We start from the raw sequence: 20,015 nt of genomic DNA on the forward strand, positions 1-20,015 counted from the left end.
CACTTAGACCCACAAATTGCATATATTTCTCAAATAGGCATACATGTCTATGACATATATTTTCAAAATATGATAGTGGGTGTCACTGAAGGAGGGGAATTTTGAGCAAGATGTGGGTTACATTTGGGATAGTTAATAAAACAAATTAAAATGAGAAAGGGGAATTGCAAGGATTAATGATGACAATTCTAGGTCCCTCCACTTCCTCCAGAGTAACAATAAAATAAATAGCCACAGAAAATATAAGCAGAGAAGTAGGCTCATATAACTGGTGCAGCCACTCTGGAAAACTGTGTGGAGGTTCCTCAAAGAGTTAAAAATAGACCTGCCCTACAACCCAACAATTGCACTGTTGGGGATTTACCCCAAAGATACAGATGCAGTGAAACGCCGGGACACCTGCACCCCGATGTTCATAGCAGCAATGGCCACGATAGCCAAACTGTGGAAGGAGCCTCGGTGTCCAACGAAAGATGAATGGATAAAGAAGATGTGGTTTATGTATACAATGGAATATTACTCAGCTATTAGAAATGACAAATACCCACCATTTGCTTCAACGTGGATGGAACTGGAGGGTATTATGCTGAGTGAAGTAAGTCAATCGGAGAAGGACAAACATTATATGTTCTCATTCATTTGGGGAATATAAATAATAGTGAAAGGGAATATAAGGGAAGGGGGAAGAAATGTGTGGGAAATATCAGAAAGGGAGACAGAACGTAAAGACTCCTAACTCTGGGAAACGAACTTGGGGTGGTAGAAGGGGAGGAGGGCGGGGGGTGGGGGTGAATGGGTGACGGGCACTGGGGGTTATTCTGTATGTTAGTAAATTGAACACCAATAAAAAATAAATAAAATGCCAGCTTCCTCTTTTCCCCCTGGAAAACATCTCCTTAACTTTCAATAAGTTTTTTCCTTTGGTGAACCTTCTCCTAGCTCCTCAGTGGAATTAGCGCTTTCCTGCTCTGGGTCTAAGGCTTCTCTTCATAATGATTTTCATTTGTCCCCATCTCTGCCTTTCTGGATAAGCTGAATTGCCCTTTGGGTGGGGGAAGAGGCATGTATCTCTCTATATCCCTGGATCTAATAGAGTGCCCGGTACATAGCAGGTCCCAGCAACTATCAATAAATAAATCAGCAGATAAAGTGAGAACTTCATTTGTTCAGACATGTCTGCCATATTTTGTAATGTTCTCAAATACCTTAAGCTGGGAAACTCCTTACACCCGTGACCACACAAGCGATAGAAGCAACAAGACATGGTGACTCACTAGATAAGGTGGTTGAGGAAAAACAAAGAGTAAAATGTTGCAGACTTTATTTAAAATGAGGGTGTTTCTCATCTCCTACATTAGCAGCTCTACCTGCAGTCTAAGGAACTCGGGGGTTGTGTGCCATACAAAGCTACCTGCCAGGTTGAGCATCCTCCGAGTACTAGGCCATTGCTCAGTAGAGTCTGGCATTTTTGGCAACTTGCATTTCAGGGAGGAAATGGGACTAGAAACAACCAACAACTTCCTCTAAATTTTTGCCTGAATAACACCACCATTGATATTGACTCCTACTGTACTCCACACTATCATTAGCTGCATCAAGTTATCATTATTAATGGAGGAGACAAAAGTCTCCATTTTTCTGGCCAACCCTACAAGAATAAAGACAGTTAAAACACAGATATGTTTCCCAAGTCCAGGCTTTATGGGTAAGTTGGCCTCAGCTATGGGAGGAAGAACATGGCATTTAAGGCTTAAAGCCTGAGTCATCTTTTCCAGGCCAATTGTCAAGTGCCTGATGGATGGCTCAAGGCTGCCAAGTGAATTAGTGGAGGAACACAGAGGGTTACAGAAGGCAGGAGGACAAAGAGGTAATATAACCCCTCCCTAGAAAACAGTAAAGAGAATTTGTGAGATTCACCTGCCCCCAGCATGACACTACATGCTTTTAGAACCTATTTCAAAGTAAGTGCAAAGCTTTAGGAATGAAAAGCAGGAACTGTTATCCGGTATTGCTGGAGCTCTTGTTTGTTTTAAGACTCACTTCTACTGCTCACTTCTAGGGATGTCATCTAAGATACAGGATGATTAACCGACTATACACTGAATATTCATAATCCTCTAAAGGTTTTAAGTGTGCAAGTTACACGAGTGTAACTTTGAGGGAGCCACAAACGGAATATGTTCCTGCCTCAGGGGGAACAAGAGCTCTCTATGTCTGGCTGCCAGGTGTGAAGTATCTATGTGTATCTCTCAGGACTCTGGCTTTGGCTCTTTCTTACTCTGTGACCCATTAAACCCTCCCAAAATCCTTATGATGCTTTTTTTCCCTTCCTTTGTTACTAACCAGGCCTGTTCCTCCCAGGCTGACTGACACCCAACTTTCTCCAAGGGGCATTTGTAAAAGTACTCAAAATGATTATTCAAAGGATTTCTCCCGCATTTCCCTTTTTTGAGCATTGTGGTGTGTCATCAGTAAAGCTTACCCACAAAGAAAAGAAACTATAGTTTTCTAAGAACCAAACCTGAACAGCCCTACATAAGCATACTCCGTGTATTATTGATACTGTACATTCTGGTCCAGATTCCTTCCACCAAAACCATAATCACCTTTCAAATTCTACTTGAACCTTCCTAAACACCCTTTCCACTGGTAGACTTCATTCTCCCTGTTGCTAATGGCCCTTATACAGCAGTGAGCATACTGAGTGTCACAGTTTGCTTGCAAGTGGCAAGGAGTCTGAGGTTTAGAGTCTGAAGGTGTGATCTGGAATCCTTACTTTGCACTTACCATATTCCACTAAGGAAATCATAAACCCCCTCAGGCTTCTCATTACCGCATCTGTAAAATGGGTCTAATGGTACTTACTTTGCCAGGTTGATGTTTAGGAACACGAGAAATAATGACTGTTTTATTGCCCTCTAACAATTCCTAGCAAAAAGCATAAAAGCTTCTTCATAAATAAATAATGATGCAATCCATACAATGGGATACACACTCATTTAAAAACAAAACGCTAATGTATGCTTATATTTACTGGCACAGAACTATCCCTAAGACATATTATTTAAGAGAACGGAAGTTATAAAAACACTCAGTTTCCTGAGATCATTTTTATGTAAATATATATACATTTAAAATATACCCATACATACATGTGATTTGAGAAGGCAGCTTAGCCAAATGCCAATGGCTATTACCAATACATGGTAGAATTTTAGAGGATTTTTAATTTCCTCAGGATTCTTTTTGGTACTGTTTGAATCATGACAAAGAGGCATTGTTTTGGAAAAGAGGATTTAGAAATACTTCACATAATATTATAATAAATTTGAAAACTCGGGAAAGAAACATGTGCCGTTGTTAGTTTGGTCATATATTCCAAATCTGAATAAAGCAATGAGCATTGGGACTGGTAAGCAAGTAAACAGACAGTGGTTCATTGTGCTACTTATTAGTTGACTTTGCCCAAGTATTTAATCTACATGAGTTTCAATATTCCCCTTTATAAGAGTTTTTCATCAGATCTGTAAATTTCTCTACAGACTGACATTTTATCTTTCATTCATTTAACAAATACTCACTGAGCACCTATTATATGAGCATCTAAGTCCAGAAATAGATGATGAAGAGGAGACAGGAGGTCCTCAACCTCACAGAGCTTAGATTCTGAAGGACACCAAATAAGGAAAGAAAGAAACAGGACTCTTTACATGGTAGGCTCTGAGGTCCGGAACTGGAGGAGAGCTATCCGTAGGGAAAAACGGTAAAGGATTCTCACATTCAGGAAATGGCAACAAACAGCAACACTGGTAAAAAGAACAGACCAGGCATTTTGAGAAAAAAAGAAAAGGGCAGGGTGAAGGGGTTCTCATGTCTCTTAAACTATTACCCTCAACCGATAGAAGAGGATATGTAAAGTCACATGCTGATTACTAATCAAAGGACCAAAATCTGTAAGAAATTGCACATAAGACCATATAATGTTTGTCCTTCTCCAATGGTCTCATTCATTTGGGGAATATAAAAAATAGTGAAAGGGAATAAAGGGGAAAGGAGAGAAAATGAGTGGGAAATATCAGAAAGGGAGACGGAACATGAAAGACTCCTAACTCTGGGAAACAAACTAGGGGTGGTGGAAGGGGAGGAGGGCGGGGGGTGGGGGTGACTGGGTGACGGGCACTGAGGGCGGCACTTGGTGGGATGAGCATTGGGTGTTATTCTATACGTTGGCAAATTGAACACCAATAAAAAATAAATTTATAAAAAAAAAGAAAGAAATTGCACATAACTGTCACACCTGCAGTTTCCAGGTAGGAACTATTAACAGTTTTAGAAATGTGATACCTCCAGCTTATTCTTTTTTCTCAAGGTTGATTTGGTGGTTCAGAGTCTTTTGTTGTTCCATACACACTTTAGGATTGTTTGTTCTAGCTCTGTGAAAAATGCTGATGGTATTTTGACAGGGATTGCAGTGAATCTATAGATTACTTTGGGTACTATGGACATTTTAACAATATTGATTCTTCCAATCCATGAGCACGGAATATCTTTCTGTATTTGTGTCATCTTCAGTTCTTTCACTCATGTTTTATAGTTTTCTGAATACAGTCTTTCGCCTTGTTGGTGAAGTTTATTCCTAGGCACTTTATTAGTTTTGGTGCAAATGTAAATGGGATTGTTTTCTTAATTTCTTTTTTTGCTATTTCACTAACAGCGTATAGAAATGCAACTGTTTTGACATTGTGCATCCATTTGGCTGTGATGAACAGAAAACCCAATTCAAAGCGAATATATTTGAGCAAAAGCATACAACTAATGATAATGATGATGATGATGATGATAATAATTAATAGTATGAGACTAATTTTGACCAGGCATTTAATCCTCTGATCCTTACAAAGACTCTATGAAGTAGGGATCATTATCTCATTTTAGACTCAAGGAAACCAAGGCTGAGGCAGATCAGGTTAATTGTCTAAGATCTTGTTGCTTTTAAGTAGAAGAGCCAGGATGTTTGAACTTTAGGGTCATGGCCCTTTCACTAAATGTAAAGACTCAAGTCCCCGTCCGTCTCCCAGAGGTTATAACCAACTAGAAGCAGCCCACAAATGTGCTCATTACAGAACAGAGGCAGATCTTAACCAGAAACTAGCCTTAAGGGGCTGCCTTTTCTAGGTCCCTCCAGCTTGGACATCATTTCAATGCAGTCAAATAGTGCACTTCAAATATAACCTACTATTAGTGCTGCCATCATTATTATTAATCGCACTTCAAAAAACAGGTTAAGGATGCCTTAACTGGATCTCATTCACTCTGATAATATGAGTCTCCAAATTAAATGACTGATGCTGAGGAGAGATGAGTCTGGAATTGTTGTGAGGACTGCAATCTGGCATCAACAGTTGCTCAAAGTAGGGGCTGGTGTTGTTACTGTAGGACTCTGGACAAAGCATTGTGTTTCTCTGGCTTGCATGCAAGTCCCTCAGGCAAGATGGCCAGAAGTGACAACTAAGGCTGGCATTCCCAATGCTCCTTTATAGATTGAACAGCAGCGGTTGGTGCCTCCTGCCATATTTGTCCTGACTTCTTGTCTATCACCTCCATAATGCAGATCTGGTGATTATTCACCCTTAGGATAAAGAAAGGTGGCAAGTCTTCATTCTTTGAGGACTCTCCCTATGCATCTCTTAAGCTTCTGGCTCTCAGTCTGCATCAATCTTCCCTTTAAGGCCTGCAGGCTCTTCATCAGATCTTGGTTCACATTTGCTTGAGGGGCAGCAGGACAGGGTGGTCAAAACTTGGCTCAGAAGTGGGATATATCTGAGTCCAAGTCCCTGTTCCCACATTCACTGGTAAAACCTAGCATGATTATCTCATTAAATAAAAGATTAAATGAAACAACACATAGAAAATGCCTACAAACATAGAAGAAGCCCAGTGCAGGTTAGCAATGATTATTATCATCAATTTAGTTGTTAAACCCCATGCCCTTCATATATCTCATTACTCATAATGACTTCAAAGCATCAGACATGGAGAACCAACTTATTGAGACCGTCTCTCCTTTATCCTTGTCAGTTCCCCATTCCCTGGTCACCCTGCTTATCTTCTCTCTTCCTTTCTTGCTATTCTTTTTTGTACCTTTCATAAGTATGGCAATTAAAATTTTTAAATAGTCTTGAAAGTATCTCCCTACAAATGGCTCTAGAAGAAGACAAAGTTCACAGAAAGAAAGCCTGAGCATTTACTAAAATAAAAGTGAGATAGTACAGCTGCCCTTCAATTCTAAATAAAATAAAATAAGATCCAAAGATGAAAAATTCCTTGTATTTAAGTCACAATGTGCTTGTCCACCAAGATCGGAATTGTCTATTTAACCCTGGGGGGGCTTCATTTCCTCAGAAGATCCTTCTCTGGCCATACACTTATTAGTCCTTACATTGTGCATACTCATTAGATTCCTATACTTTTATTTGCCACAGTTCATAAAATCTCTGTGAATGTGTCTGTGTCTGTGTGATTTAATTAATATCTATCTCTGTCTCTCACCAGGCTCTCCATTCCAGCACAAAGTCTGAAGCTATCTATGTTTTCTGTCATTCTATCATTTCTATCATTCTTTTCTAGCACAATGTCTGGTACAGAATAGATGCTTGATAAAGATGTGTTGAAACTGTTGCCCCTGTCATTATGTGCTCTGGTTGTAGCTCTGGTAATTTTGGCTGTTAGAATTTTGTATCCACTAAGCAATTAGGAATTATGTTTTGAGGAGGAAAGAGCTGTGGCCATTGGGTTTAAACAATCTGGCCAGGTCAAATGAGAAGGTAAGGGCCACTAGGGTATTTGGAGCTTTCTGAGAGCCAAATGCCCATTAAGAGCCTGGCACTTAGAACAGGAGCTTTCAACTGATGTCCAGGATAGAAAGAGTAATAGGTTCTTTCCAAAGGACATGAGCTAAGGCAAACATGCAGGACTAGATATGTAATTTATGGAGTCCAGTCCAAAATGAAAACGCAGGGCCCTTTGTTCAAATATTATTAAGAATTTCAAACAGAGCCATAAATATAGAGTTGGTGGTTGCCATAAATACAAACTGGTGGTTGTCAGAGGGGAGAGAGTTGGGATGATGGGCAAAAAGGGTGAAGGGGAGTGAGGAGGACAGGCTTCCAGTTATGGAGTGACTAAGTCACAGGGATGAAAGATACAGCACAGGGAATATAGTCAGCGGTATTGTAATAGCATTGCATCGTGACAGATGGTAGCGACACTTGTGGTGAGCAGAGCATAATGAATAGAGATGTGGAATCACTATGTTGTACGCCTGAAACCAATGTAACATTGCATATCAACTAAACTACAATTGAAAAAAAAAACTTAAAAGAATTTCAAGATGGTGACAGAAGAGGATCAAACCAAGTACAGGTCCTGTGTGAGACTGCACAGGTTACATACTCATGAAGCTGGCCTTGAAAAACGTACAGTTAATCAGGAAAATCTGGAACATAAGGTTGTAACGTTCTGTTAGACAAGGGAGAGAGTATTTGTTATTTATGAAGAATAAGATCTTTTAAATATCCAGATCGATTTCCTTTCCCTGCACACTGAGGTTGTGTCTTCAGAAAATAACGGCTCGTTCCGTCCCTTTATCTCCATGTCTGCAAAGGTTCTATTCGGGCTGACCGGCCTGCCCCTCCGTGAGCAGCCCTGAACTCCTCGCTGTACAGCAGCACCCAGCTGGCCCTTCAGCCATGCAGAGCCGCCCACCATCTGAGGCTTCAGCGTCCAAAGGGCATGGATTTTGAAGCCAAGATGGGTTGCAATCCCAGCTCCACTGTTTCTACAGTTCAATGACTTACAGTAAGTGACTTAGCCTTCCTAGAATCTCGGTTTCCTCATCTATAAAATGTAAGCGATGCTGCCCAGCCCAAGAGGCTGGCCGTGAGGATTAAACGTGGTCAAAAGCATAGCGGGCTCAGCACAAAAACAGGGACAGAGCCTCGTTGCATCTTGCCTCTGCTTTAGTCCAAAGCTGAACGGGGGAGCGCGGAGCGCTTCCAAGCAGGGGAACCCCAGCTCTCCCTGCTCTCCGTCACTGAGCCCTATAAATAGCTTAGCTAAGTCACTGTCTCCCTTGGAGTCGCTGTTCCTTAGGGGGAGCAGCGAGGGAGGTGCTGCAGGTGGTCCCTCCTGGCCGAACCCCGCCGGGGTTTTCTCTTCCTCCCACGGCCCCTCCTGGGAACCCCCGGCCGAGGCGGAGGCTGCGAGCGGGCGGCGGAGGCGCAGCCCCCAGGGCCGGACCCCCGCGCCCCCCGCCCGCCCCCGCCCTCGCCCTCCCCTCCCCTCCCCTCCCGGCGGCGGCCGCGCAGCCCCGCCCCGCCCCGCCCCGCCCCGGCCCGCCCCGCCCCGCCCCGCCTCCCCCGCGGCCCGCGAGCGCTCCCGAGCCGCCGGTCCGCCGCCGCCTGCCAGTCCCGCCCGCGCTCCGGCCGGCGAGGGGCGGCGGCGAGGCCGAGGGAGGGCGCGCGGGCGGCGGGGAAAGGATGGGAGCCCCTGGGACCCGCGGCTGAGCCAGCCCGAGCGGCGGGAAGGCCAGCGTCGCGGTTCCCCCCGGAGCCCCACACCGTTCCCGCTCCGCCACGATGATCCCGCCGAGCGGCGCCCGCGAGGACGGCGTGGACGGGCTGCCCCAGGAGGCGCCGAGCGCCCAGCAGCCGCCCTCTCCGGCATCCGCCGGCAGCCAGGAATCCAAGGTACTGCGCACACTTGCCCCAAGAACCGGGAGCTCACTTTCCTCCTGCCCTTCTGCCCCCCACCTTCCTGCCCCCCCAGCACTGGCGCCGGCGCAGGCGGGAGAGACGTGCTCCGGGTTGGCCCCGGCGCCCCCGAACCCCGAAGGTCGGGCAGGACTCGCGGTAAAGCTGCTGGACCGCGTAGCGTGGACCCAGCCTGCTGCCCACGCAGACCCGAGGCTGCGCCGGCTTCTCCCCGCGGGCGCGCGCTGCGAGTGCGCACCCCCGGGCTCAGGCACTGCTCTCCGGGGCGGCCGGTGGCTGCTTCTGAGCTTTCAACCCGCGGGTGCCCAGAGCACGTGCAGGTGCCAGGCGGCTTCTGGAGGATGAAGTGTGGTAGCGATGGATACACCCCCAGAAAAGCCAGCCACTTGTGGCCAGCAAAGCGATGTCCGTATCACAGAGGTCCCCGAGACTCTGCTTTATTAACGGGCTCACCCCTGGCTTCAGAAGAGCTAAGCAAAGGGAAGAGCCGCATTCGTGAGAAAGTTGAGGTTCCTCTCGTGGAAGTTAACACTTGGAGAACTTACCCTTGCTTTTCTGAGTTACACCAACACGCATACACAAAGCCAGCCTCGCAGCACTTCTCCTGCCACCGCTCCACGTCCTCTAAAGCTCTTGTGGGTTCCAGGCACATGTTTGGAAATCTTGAAAGAAGGTCGAGTAAATTGTGGCTGCTCGCAGTGACATGCTGAATGGCCTCTTAGCCTGGGGTGAAAATCATGAGATGGAGTTGGTGGTTATATGGATTTTTTTAAGTGCAGGGCCCTTGGCTCTTTATACAGAGATCCTTGTGAATTCCCCAGGCATCTTTGGAATGCCAGCAGTTCCTGTATGGGAGGGAACAGGAGGGGGGTGCCAGTTTGGAGGGCAGGTGAGATGGAGGAAAGAAAAGCCCCATCCCTCTATCCGTTTACATCCATCCTTAGAAGCCATCGCCAAAGCAGCAAGGATCAAAATCACAGCTAAGTGGCTCTTAGTTTAAGTGATGATGGGCACTGTACACATCCCAGCCTATGGAAGTTAACCATCAAAAAGAGCTTTGTCTTGTCTTTATTTTACCTTTTTTTTTTTTTTTTTTCCTGATAAGTGTCTGATCTGGGGCATGTATGTTAACTTTTCTAAAACTCAGTTGGAAATGGGGGCAGAAGCCTCTCCTTCCAGAATTCTGTGAAGAATACGTGAAATGACCCAGTGCAATGTAAGGACTCAATCAGTGTTTACCCTTCTCCTTCCCTTTTTTTTTTTTTTTTTTTTTTGGTGTGTGTGTGTGTGTGTGTGTGTGTGTGTGTGTTTTATTGGAGTTCAATTTGCCAACATATAGCATAACACCCAGTGCTCATCCCATCAAGTGCCCCCCTCAGTGCCCATCACCCAGTCACCCCCACCCCCCACCCACCTCCCTTTCTACCACCCCTTGTTCCTTTCCCAGAGTTAGGAGTCTTCTCCTTCCCGAGATAAAGGGGATCCACCCTACCACAGATAATCCACTCCAAAGCTGTCTCATAACCTGCACACTCATACCACCTCTCCTCCAACTAGAAGTTTCTGGTCATCTCATCATTGTCTATCATTGACCACCAGCCACCTAAGGGGTATGGGTTAGTGACCATTTCAAAGATGATCTAGTGGACTGTAAATGAAAGTAGCAAAACTAGTGAGTGAAACTGGTACTAAACTTTTTGAATTGGGCTTGTTGCTCTGCAGTAGGTGTGTTCTGGAAAGGGCTTAGCATTTGCAAATACAGAGGCATGATTTAAACACACTATATGGGTTTGCTATTTATAGATATCCTGATGCAAATTCTTTGGCAGAGCAAAAACTACATATGTAATACCCATAATTATCCACTGATTTATCTGACTATGGTTTCAAATTTGTACATGCCAATTTTTCTCAAAGTGGTCTACATGCCTAAAGTGTGTGTTCAGAAATCTGCCATGGCTTAGGTATTCTTAATCAGTGGAGGTGGGCTGGAGGGTGAGGGGTGGGCCATGAAGCCCAGGAAATTGAATGCAAAATAGTGTGCCTGGATGTGAATTTTTATGGCATAGCATTGGTGATATTCTCAAAGGGCTCCAAGCGTCTCAAAAAGGCCCAGCTGCTGGTATGGAGGAATATGTAGTAGGGGGGTGGGAGGGCATGAAACAGGAAAAGAAGAAGGCTCTATTTATTCCACACCAGGAATGCCAGATCTGAAGCTCACTGCTTAATAGGGATCTTCCATCCTGAAGATGAGACCATAGTAAAGAAAGTGTGCACAAGGCATTAGTGTATTCCACCTCACTCCTCTGACATGGTCTGGTTGTGAAAATACCACATGGGTTATGCCTCTCTGAGCACTAAACTTTGTCAAGAAAGACTTTTAAAATTACCTTCTAAAAGACTTTTATTCTCTGATTATAAGGGTAATACTCTTTGTAGAAATTTGAAAAAGCCCAGGCAAAAATAAAGGGGGGGAAATGATCCATTGGCTCACAATCCAGAGTCAACTACTGATAACATTTTGATCTGTATCGTACATCTTTTTTGTAAGATCTATTTTTATATTTACATAGTTGAAGGAACTCTGGTCACCATCTACTGAAAGTGTGCTTGCTGTATGTCAGGTATGACTTGATTCTTCACAGTAATCCTATGAGGGCAATTGCCTGTGTCTTTGATTTTATGAATAAGGAAGTAGAAGCTCAGAAAAGTTGGTGACTTGCCCAAGATCACATAGCTAGTTTGTTCAGCTAGGACAGAGCCCTGGGCAGCAGAGCTTGGGTGCCCAGCCCTTTATCTGTCATGTTTGTGTGCTGTTTCACTCTCTTCTGGTTCCCCTAACATCCCAACCAAGTATTTCACAGGTCACTCAAAGTCATTTACAGTATACAATACAGCAGTATTTTGGTCTTTTCTTAAGAAATCTTTGAAAACAAATTGAGCCACATGTGAAATGACTAAAGACCAATATTTGTGTAGATTCTTTGTGTTTGATTTTGCTACTCTTCCTCCAAAAATATATTTATGGAAAGAATTAAGTCTACATCACAGAAATATCTGAAAAAGGGAGCTACAATAAACCCTTTAGTCCAGAGAGTCCATTAGGAGAAAAGGAAGATGGTTCATTGCCCATAACATGTTTCCAGAAGTCCATTTCCTTTGCAGATTCTTTGGAATGCTACATCATAGATTATTAGAGTTGGAAACAGTAGAGATCATCTACTCTACTCAGAGTATTTTTTAAATTATGGCTGATTTCTATTGTGTAAATTTATTTTAGTACGGAGAATTTCAACATACACAAAAGTAGAGAAAACAATATAGAGAACAGTCATGGAACTAAACACCTGGTTTCACCAATGATCAATTCATGGGTGATCTTGTTTCATCTGTTATCCCCCACTACCACCACCATCCCTCCTCAAATACACTGGATCATTTTAAAGCAAATTCCAGACATCAAATGATTTCATCCATAAATATTTCAGGTTGCATCTCTAAAAGATAAGGGCTTTTTTTGGTAAGCATGACTACAGTTCCATTATCACATATGTACTCCAGCTGTTTTCAGTCAAGGGTCAGTATATTCTCTGGGGGTCCATGAACCGTCTTTGGAAGATCCACAAACAACCAGAATGAGCATTCAAAATTGTGCAGTTACATGCAGATGTGCAACATCTGGGGAAGGGATCCATAGCTTATATCAGATCGATAAAGCATCTATAGCCCTCAAAGTTCACTTAAATGTCTTCTCTTTTCTCTCTTGAGGAAATCAAAGCCAAGAGAGAGGCAATAACTTGTCTAAAATCACACAGATTGTTAGTGGCAGTACTTCTATTTAAGAACACTCTCTTGGACATTGGATACCACCCTACAATTTCCTCAGGGCATGTTCCTGTAAACAGAAGTAGTAATGTAGTTTATGTGGTTTTCTTTTTCATAAAATTAGTTGAACTCAAAGAATGAGAAAGCCACTGTTGAACTTCATCCATCTATCTTTCCACTAACTATTCCAGAAAGACCACAACCTCATTTGTTTTTTAAGTGCTGACAGAGACTATTGAATACTAAGAAAAATGTCATGTTTCAGCATCCCTTATGTCAATGAATATCTTTTCTCCTACTGACTTACTGACAGCATAGAACTCTTACTAGTGTCTAATATGAAGGTTTAGTGTGGATGCCCTTTGACATCACTTCCATGACACAAGGTCACATTTTGATGTTGTGGAGAGATTATAGGTTTCAAGGTCAAATTGATGAGAGTTGAGATCTTATCGGTTGCCCTCTGATTCTGGGCGAGTTGGCTAGCTTCTGTCAGCCTCGGCTTCCTAATCTTTAAAATGGGGATGCTAATACCCAGCTGACATGTTTTTTTTGTAAGGCCTGTGACTTAATATGTTGTAAGCATTAGTAAGCATGTAACATTATTTACTTTCCCTTGGGATTCCTGGGTGGCACAGCGGTTTGGCGCCTGCCTTTGGCCCAGGGCGCGATCCTGGAGACCCGGGATCGAATCCCACGTCGGGCTCCCTGCATGGAGCCTGCTTCTCCCTCTGCCTGTGTCTCTGCCTCTCTCTCTCTGTGTGTGACTATCATAAATAAATAAAAATTTTTTAAAAAGTAAATATAAATATTTACTTTCTCTTCCTGTTTCACATTAGATGACTTTATCACTAGCCAACCCCACATGTCATCACTGGAATCATTTCAGTAACCAAAACTGATATTCCAATAGTATAACTGAGTTTTCCTCCCTTTGGACTTTACTTATTCTATTGACTGCAATGAGTTTTCACCTTACCTGTTTTGCAGAATGATAAGCCATAGACTCACCAGCCTGTGGCCTCAATTTTGAGAGTGATATAAGCCACCCAGTGGCACATAGGAGCCAAGGACCATGGGGCCTCCTCATTCCTGGATGGTTCTCTCTCAATCTGGACCACTGTCTAGGCTAGGGAGTAAAAAATCTCTTAACCTTGTGGACGTGCTCTGCAACCCCCAGAGAGGTGTTGTGTCCACCAATCAGCAACTGTTTATTCAGTGTCAACTTCATGCTCAGCATATCTTGTACATATATGTGAAGCTCTTACTTGATAAGGAATTTAACTTCTATGTAGGGGAGAAGATGAAAGAAAATGGAACCTTGGCTTTCAATCCAGATCCCTTGGGGAGTCCAGTCCATTGGTTAGACTACTAAATGGAAATCTCTGAATGAGGGTCCCAAGCATCAGTGTTGTTTTAGAGCTTCCTTAGTGATTTCATTGTGCAGACAAGTTTGAGAAACACTGATTTAGACTATAAGAGTATAGACTGTCAAAGCAGTTAAGTAGAGAATAAGAATTGAGTAAGAATTGTAGACTGCCAAGATCCTCTTCTTTCCAACAACAGTACTTGAAGGAATTATTCGTAATTACTCTCATCTTTCCCTTTCCCATTTATCATTCAGTCCAAAGAAATGGCCCTACCAATAGTGACTGGCTGTTGATCTCCATGTTACCAAATAATCTTAAGCATTCCTCAGATGCAGCTGGATTTACAAGGGTAGCTATGCCCTTATTAAGCAGTTTTCATAATCATAAAAATAATATGTATTCAACGTAGAAACCTGGAAAACATTTCTTTGTCACACAACATGGAGAGAAGGATGATTATGTTTCTTGCTGCCTTTCTTTCATTTACATTTTCTTTATACATACATTCAAAACAAAATTGGATAGTGTATATATAAATGCATGCTGTAGATTTTTTCCACCTGATGTTATACATAAAGTTTCCTTATATTATTAGATAATCAATAACATGAATATTCAAAATGGTATCATATTCTACTTTATTGCTATACCACATCTATTCTAGCAGTCCCTTTTGAGTGTATATTTAGATTCTTTCTTACCTTTCACATACCTAAATATACTAAAATTTACATCCTAATACATAAGCATTTGATGATATTTCTGACTAATTTCATGGGAAGAGGAATTGCTGGGTCTAGATAAAAACATTTCTAAGGGCTTTTATTCTCATTGACACAGTGCCCTCAAGAAAGACTATACCCTAGCTTTTTATTTCTTAGTAAACTTTTTATTGAAATATGACATCATACCAAAAAGTGCATGCATTATAAAATATCTGTGACCAATGCAAAAATCAAGAAATAGAATGTTACCAGCACCCCAGAAACTCCTTTAGATGCCCTTCTATCTCTGCCTTCCCAAAGGTAAACAATATCCTGACTTCTAACAACATAAATTAATCTCAGTTATTTGAACTTTATATACATGGAATCATATAGTGTATACCCTTTCATGCCTGCCGTCTTTCATATAGCAGTATTAGATTCATCTGCGCCACTGCATATAGCAGTTCTCATTTTCATTGCTGTCTAGTGTTCCACTGTGTGAATAGTTCATTGTTTACTACTCTACGGATGATGGACATTTGAATTGTTTCTTGGTTTGGGCTGCTGTAAGTGGTACTGCTGTGATCGTTCTTATACATATTCTTGTGGCACATCTGTTGGACGAATACCTAGGAGCAACATTGCTGGATCGTAGGGCATATGTATAGATATTGTCAGCTTTCCAAAGTAATTATACCAATTCATACTCCCACTAATGGTTATATTGTGGTTGTTAGGGAATTATGTGTTCTGTTTATGAAATCTTTGCTTACCCCAAAGACATGAAGATATTCTCCTATATTATTTCCTAGAAATGTTATTGTTTTGCCTTTCACACATAGGTTTACAATCCACTTGGAATTGCTTTTTTGGTAGGGTGTGAGGTAGGGGTCAAGATTCAGGATTGTACTTCACTGCCACCTTTGCTCTTCTGATAAATTATACCACTCAAGAGTGTTTGCTTCTGCATGTATCCCAGGGAATTAGCTGAGAACCTAATTTTATATTAATTTTTCAGTTTGGGGGTTTCAGACCAAATTGTGTTGTAGAAGTTTAAGCTTCAAATCTGTGTGAAGGCAGATTTGTGATTATGAATTCACAAGAAATATGTATATATGTATGTGTATATTTTCTACTTTATGGCTATGCTAAGATTTCTTTATCATCACCCCGAATTGGTGAGAAATTTGTTTCTAGTTCATTCTTTCTTTTTCAAGTCTCCACTCTATTTAAGCATCAAAATCCAATCTCCCTAGTTTTTTTTTTTAGTTTATAGTAAAATATACATAATGTACTATTTACCATTTTTACGATTTTTAAGTGTACAGTTCTATGACAAATACATTTTCATTGTTGTGCAGTCATCACCACCATCCATCTCTAGAACTTTTTCATCTTCCCAAACTGAAACTCTATAACCACTAAACAGTTATTCTCCATCTCCTTTTGCCCCCAGCCCCTGACAACCCTCAATCTATTTTCTGATACTATGAATTTGACTGTTCTAGGTACCTCATATCGGAGGAATCACATAATATTGGTAATTGGCTTCATTTAACAAATTTTCAGGGTTCGTTCATGTTTTGGTATTTTTCAGAATTCCCTTCTTTTCTAAGGCTAAATAATATTCCGTTATATGGATATATGACATTTTTTAAATCCATTTATCCATCAATGGACATTTGGGTTGCTTCCACCTTTTGGCTATCGTGAACATACTATTATGAATTTGGGTATGGAAGTATCTGTTCAAGTCTCTGCTTTCATTTCTTTCAGGTATATGACAAAGCATGATTGTTATTTTTATGGTAATTCTTTAACTTTTTTGAGGAATCATCATATTGCTTTCCCCACTGGCTGCACCATTTTAGACACACAGCAGCAATACACAAGGGTTCTAAAAAATAATAATAAAAAGATACACAAGGGTTCTAGTTTCTCTACATCCTCTCCAACACTTGTTATTTTCTGTTTTTTTTTATCTTAATGGATGTTAAATGCTATCTTATCATGGTGTTTATTTTATATTTCCCTAATGATTAGTTGAGCATCATTTCATGTGCTTATTGGCCATTTGTATATCTTCTTTGGAGAGATGTCCATTCAAGGCTTTTGCTCATTTTTTTTTAACCAGGCTGCTTGAGTTTTTTGGTTATTAACTTGTAGTATCATAGTCTTTCAAATCAGAACATTTGAAGGACAAAGATACATGTTTTAATTATATTTATGTATTAATTTTTATGTTTTTATACATAATTATAATTATGTATTAATTTTTATGTTTTAAAAAATATTTGTCTTTTTCTTTTGCATATTATCTGTTCATGTCCTTGTCTATTTTAATAGAACATTCATCCATTTCCTATTGATTTTTTAAAGCTTCTTTATAAATATTAAAACCATGATCTTTCATACATGTTGCTAACCTTTTCCCAGACTGAAATTTGCTTTTGATTTTATGACATTTTCAATATAGAAGATTTCTTTTGTTATGTTGTTAAATGTCTCAGATTTATTTAGCTTTGGCTTCTTTTTTTCCACTTATATTTAGAAAGGTCTTCCCCATCCTGGAAGCAGATAAATATTAACTTGTTTGTTTCTCTGGATCCTTAATATATACTTGTTACTTTTATCACCTTAATCCATCTTGAATTTTTGGTGTTATGTGGTATGGGAGAACTCTAGTTTTTTCCCAATGATTACTAAGTATTTCTAAAACTATTTCTTGAATAATTCATTCTTTTTTCAATGATTTGAAATATTACATCAATTATGTAATAAATGCTAATACGTACTAGGTTCTCCTTTAGAGTCATCTGTTATATTCTAATGATTTTGCATGTATTACTATACAGTACTTTGGCATTACTAGTATAATGTTTTAATCATTGTAGCTTTATAATAGATAAGTGGTAATACAGTTACCCTCCTGGGAGTTTTATTTATTTAGCTGCACACCTTTTTGTTTTTCTATCAATTATAAAAATAATATTTTGAAAGTAACTGCATGAAACTTTTAAGATCATTTCAGTGAAATCTTTACTAGTAATGGGATTTCTTATCCAGGAGCATAGTCATGGATAAGTTAGGCATTGACATGCCTTTTATGACACTTATAAACACTTGTGAGTTTTCTTCAAATACTTTTTGCCCAATTTTCTGGTAGCTATTGTCAGGGTGTTTTATACTCTAGGTTACACTTAAGAACCATCACTTTTAGGGATGCCTGGGTGGCTCAGTGGTTGAGCATCTGCCTTTGGCTCATGGCGTGATCCTGGAGTCCCAGGATCGAGTCCTGCATCAGGCTCCCTGCACGGAGCCTGCTTCTCCCTCTGCCTGTGTCTCTGCCTCTCTCTCTGTGTTTCTCATGAATAAATAAATGAAATCTTAAAAAAAAAAAGAACCATCTCTTTTATATTTTCTAAGTGGTGAGAGCTGACATATAGGAAATTGGCTTTGTATTAATTTTATAATCTAAGATCTTCTAGATTCTGTTTCTTATTCATCAATAAAGAAATAGTGCTGCTAAGCAGTTCAGAGCATGGGCTCTGGAATCAGAAATAGCTGTGTTCAAATCCAACGGTGTCACTTTGGGACGCCACTTACTAAGCTTCCCTGTCATTCACTTTTTTGAGCTCCACTATGCTTTCAGTAAAGTGAGCATAATAACAACCTTCTGCAGCATTGTCATAGGGTTAAATTAATTAGTGTATGCTAGGTGCTTAACACAGTGCCTGGCACATAATAAGTAAACATTAGCTATTATTATTAGATCATCATAATACCTGCAATAATAATTTCCCCTCTCTAAATATAATTCTCATTTTTGGAGGTCCGGGAGTAGAGTAGGTTTGGGAGAGGGGCTTATTGCATTAAAACTCCCGAAGTATGGTAAATATTAGTGGAGGTACTGAGTGACAAACTAGCTTACTTTAAGTGCCAACAATGTTTTCCTGCTAAGTGTACATTCTCTATAAGTGTTTATTGTACAGTGTTGGTGCTAAGAGGTGGCCTTAACTCTCTTGTTTATCAACCCACTGCAAATTTATACATTTCAGCCTGAGAAACATAAGGTGGTGCTTTGCAAATTTAACTTCAAGACAAATCCATTTCCAACTAAATCATTCCTTAAGATCTCCTTCTATACAAATTCCAGACTTCCCACTCATGTTCACAATTAAACTGAGACAGCCTTTCTTGTATTAAGATGGGTAATGTTCTTAGCTTACTAAGAATTTCCATCAGGAATGGATGTGGAATTGCTTCAAATGACTTTTTGGCAAGTATCAAGGTAATCATGTGATTTTTTTTTTTTTTTGTCCTTTGGCCTCCTTATGTGATGGATTATATTTATAGATAGCCTAATATTAAACTTTTCTTACATTCCTGGAAAAGGTCCTACTTGGCCATGAGGATTTTCTTTTAATAAACTGCTAGCATTTGATTGCCAATACTTTATTATTTTTACATTTATATACATAAGGGAGATTATTCTATAACTGTTACGTTGTGTTCTTGGTCAGATTTGATTTTTTAGGTTATGCCAACTTATAAAAACAATTTGGGAAGATTTCCATGGGTGCTTTTGTTTGTTTTGTTTTTGTTTTTCCTGTGGAAGAATTTGTAGAATCCAGATCCCCTTTTTTAATGTTTGAAAAAAAACTGGCAATAAAATCTAGTCTTACACCTATTTTAAAAGAAATTTTGAAAACATCTTTTATTTTATTATTCTGTTCCTTTTCTTTTTACAAATTGGCATGATTCAAGTTTGCTAATTTGCATTTTTCCGTAAAATTATTCATTTCCCTTAAAATCTTAATAACATCTCTGGATGAATTACTGTAAAACAGCCCTGGACCTTTCTTCAGTCTCTTCTCATTCTCACTTCTCTAGCAGGGCTCCCATGCACTCTCTGCTGTGCACACCATGTTTTGTACTTCTCTGTATTTATGTAGCATTGGCCCTTAGGTCTGGGTTGGAATCAGGAGAGTTAAACACCAGTGCTCCCTCCTTAAGCCTCTCACTCCATTGATTTCCTTCTTGCTGCTGGAACAGTTCCTCTCTGGTCCTTTGGGCTCTCACTTCCTCCTCCAGCGGTCACTCAAATGTTGATTTTCTCCCGCATCCTATTGTTAGCCTTAAAGTCTTTCTCATTCTCTGCATCTCCACTGGGACATGTTACGTATTTTAATTCCACCTGCCAGCAGGTAACTTCCAAATCTGAATCCAACACAAATCTGAGCTCTAGACTGATAGATCCAGCTGCATTTTGGACAGCCTTTCTTGATGCCTTCCGTACATTTTTAAATTCAGCCTACTCTCAGCCAAACTCATCATTCTCA

General features: G+C 40.8%; 1 protein-coding gene across 3 annotated transcripts in view; it reads left to right on the forward strand.

Moving 5' to 3' along the window:
• The first annotated feature begins 8,483 nt into the window (after window positions 1-8,483).
• STAC (SH3 and cysteine rich domain) overlaps window positions 8,484-20,015 on the forward strand; it is a 151,473-nt gene continuing 139,941 nt past the window's right edge. For all 3 annotated transcript variants that reach the window (XM_038570366.1, XM_038570367.1, XM_038570368.1), the window contains exon 1: window positions 8,484-8,747. In XM_038570366.1, coding sequence (XP_038426294.1) covers window positions 8,637-8,747 — 111 coding nt within the window. In that variant the 5' untranslated portion in view covers window positions 8,484-8,636. The remainder of the gene's footprint in view (window positions 8,748-20,015) is intronic.

This window comes from Canis lupus, chromosome 23 (assembly GCF_011100685.1).
Source record: "Canis lupus familiaris isolate Mischka breed German Shepherd chromosome 23, alternate assembly UU_Cfam_GSD_1.0, whole genome shotgun sequence".
In the NCBI taxonomy this organism is placed as follows: domain Eukaryota; kingdom Metazoa; phylum Chordata; class Mammalia; order Carnivora; family Canidae; genus Canis; species Canis lupus.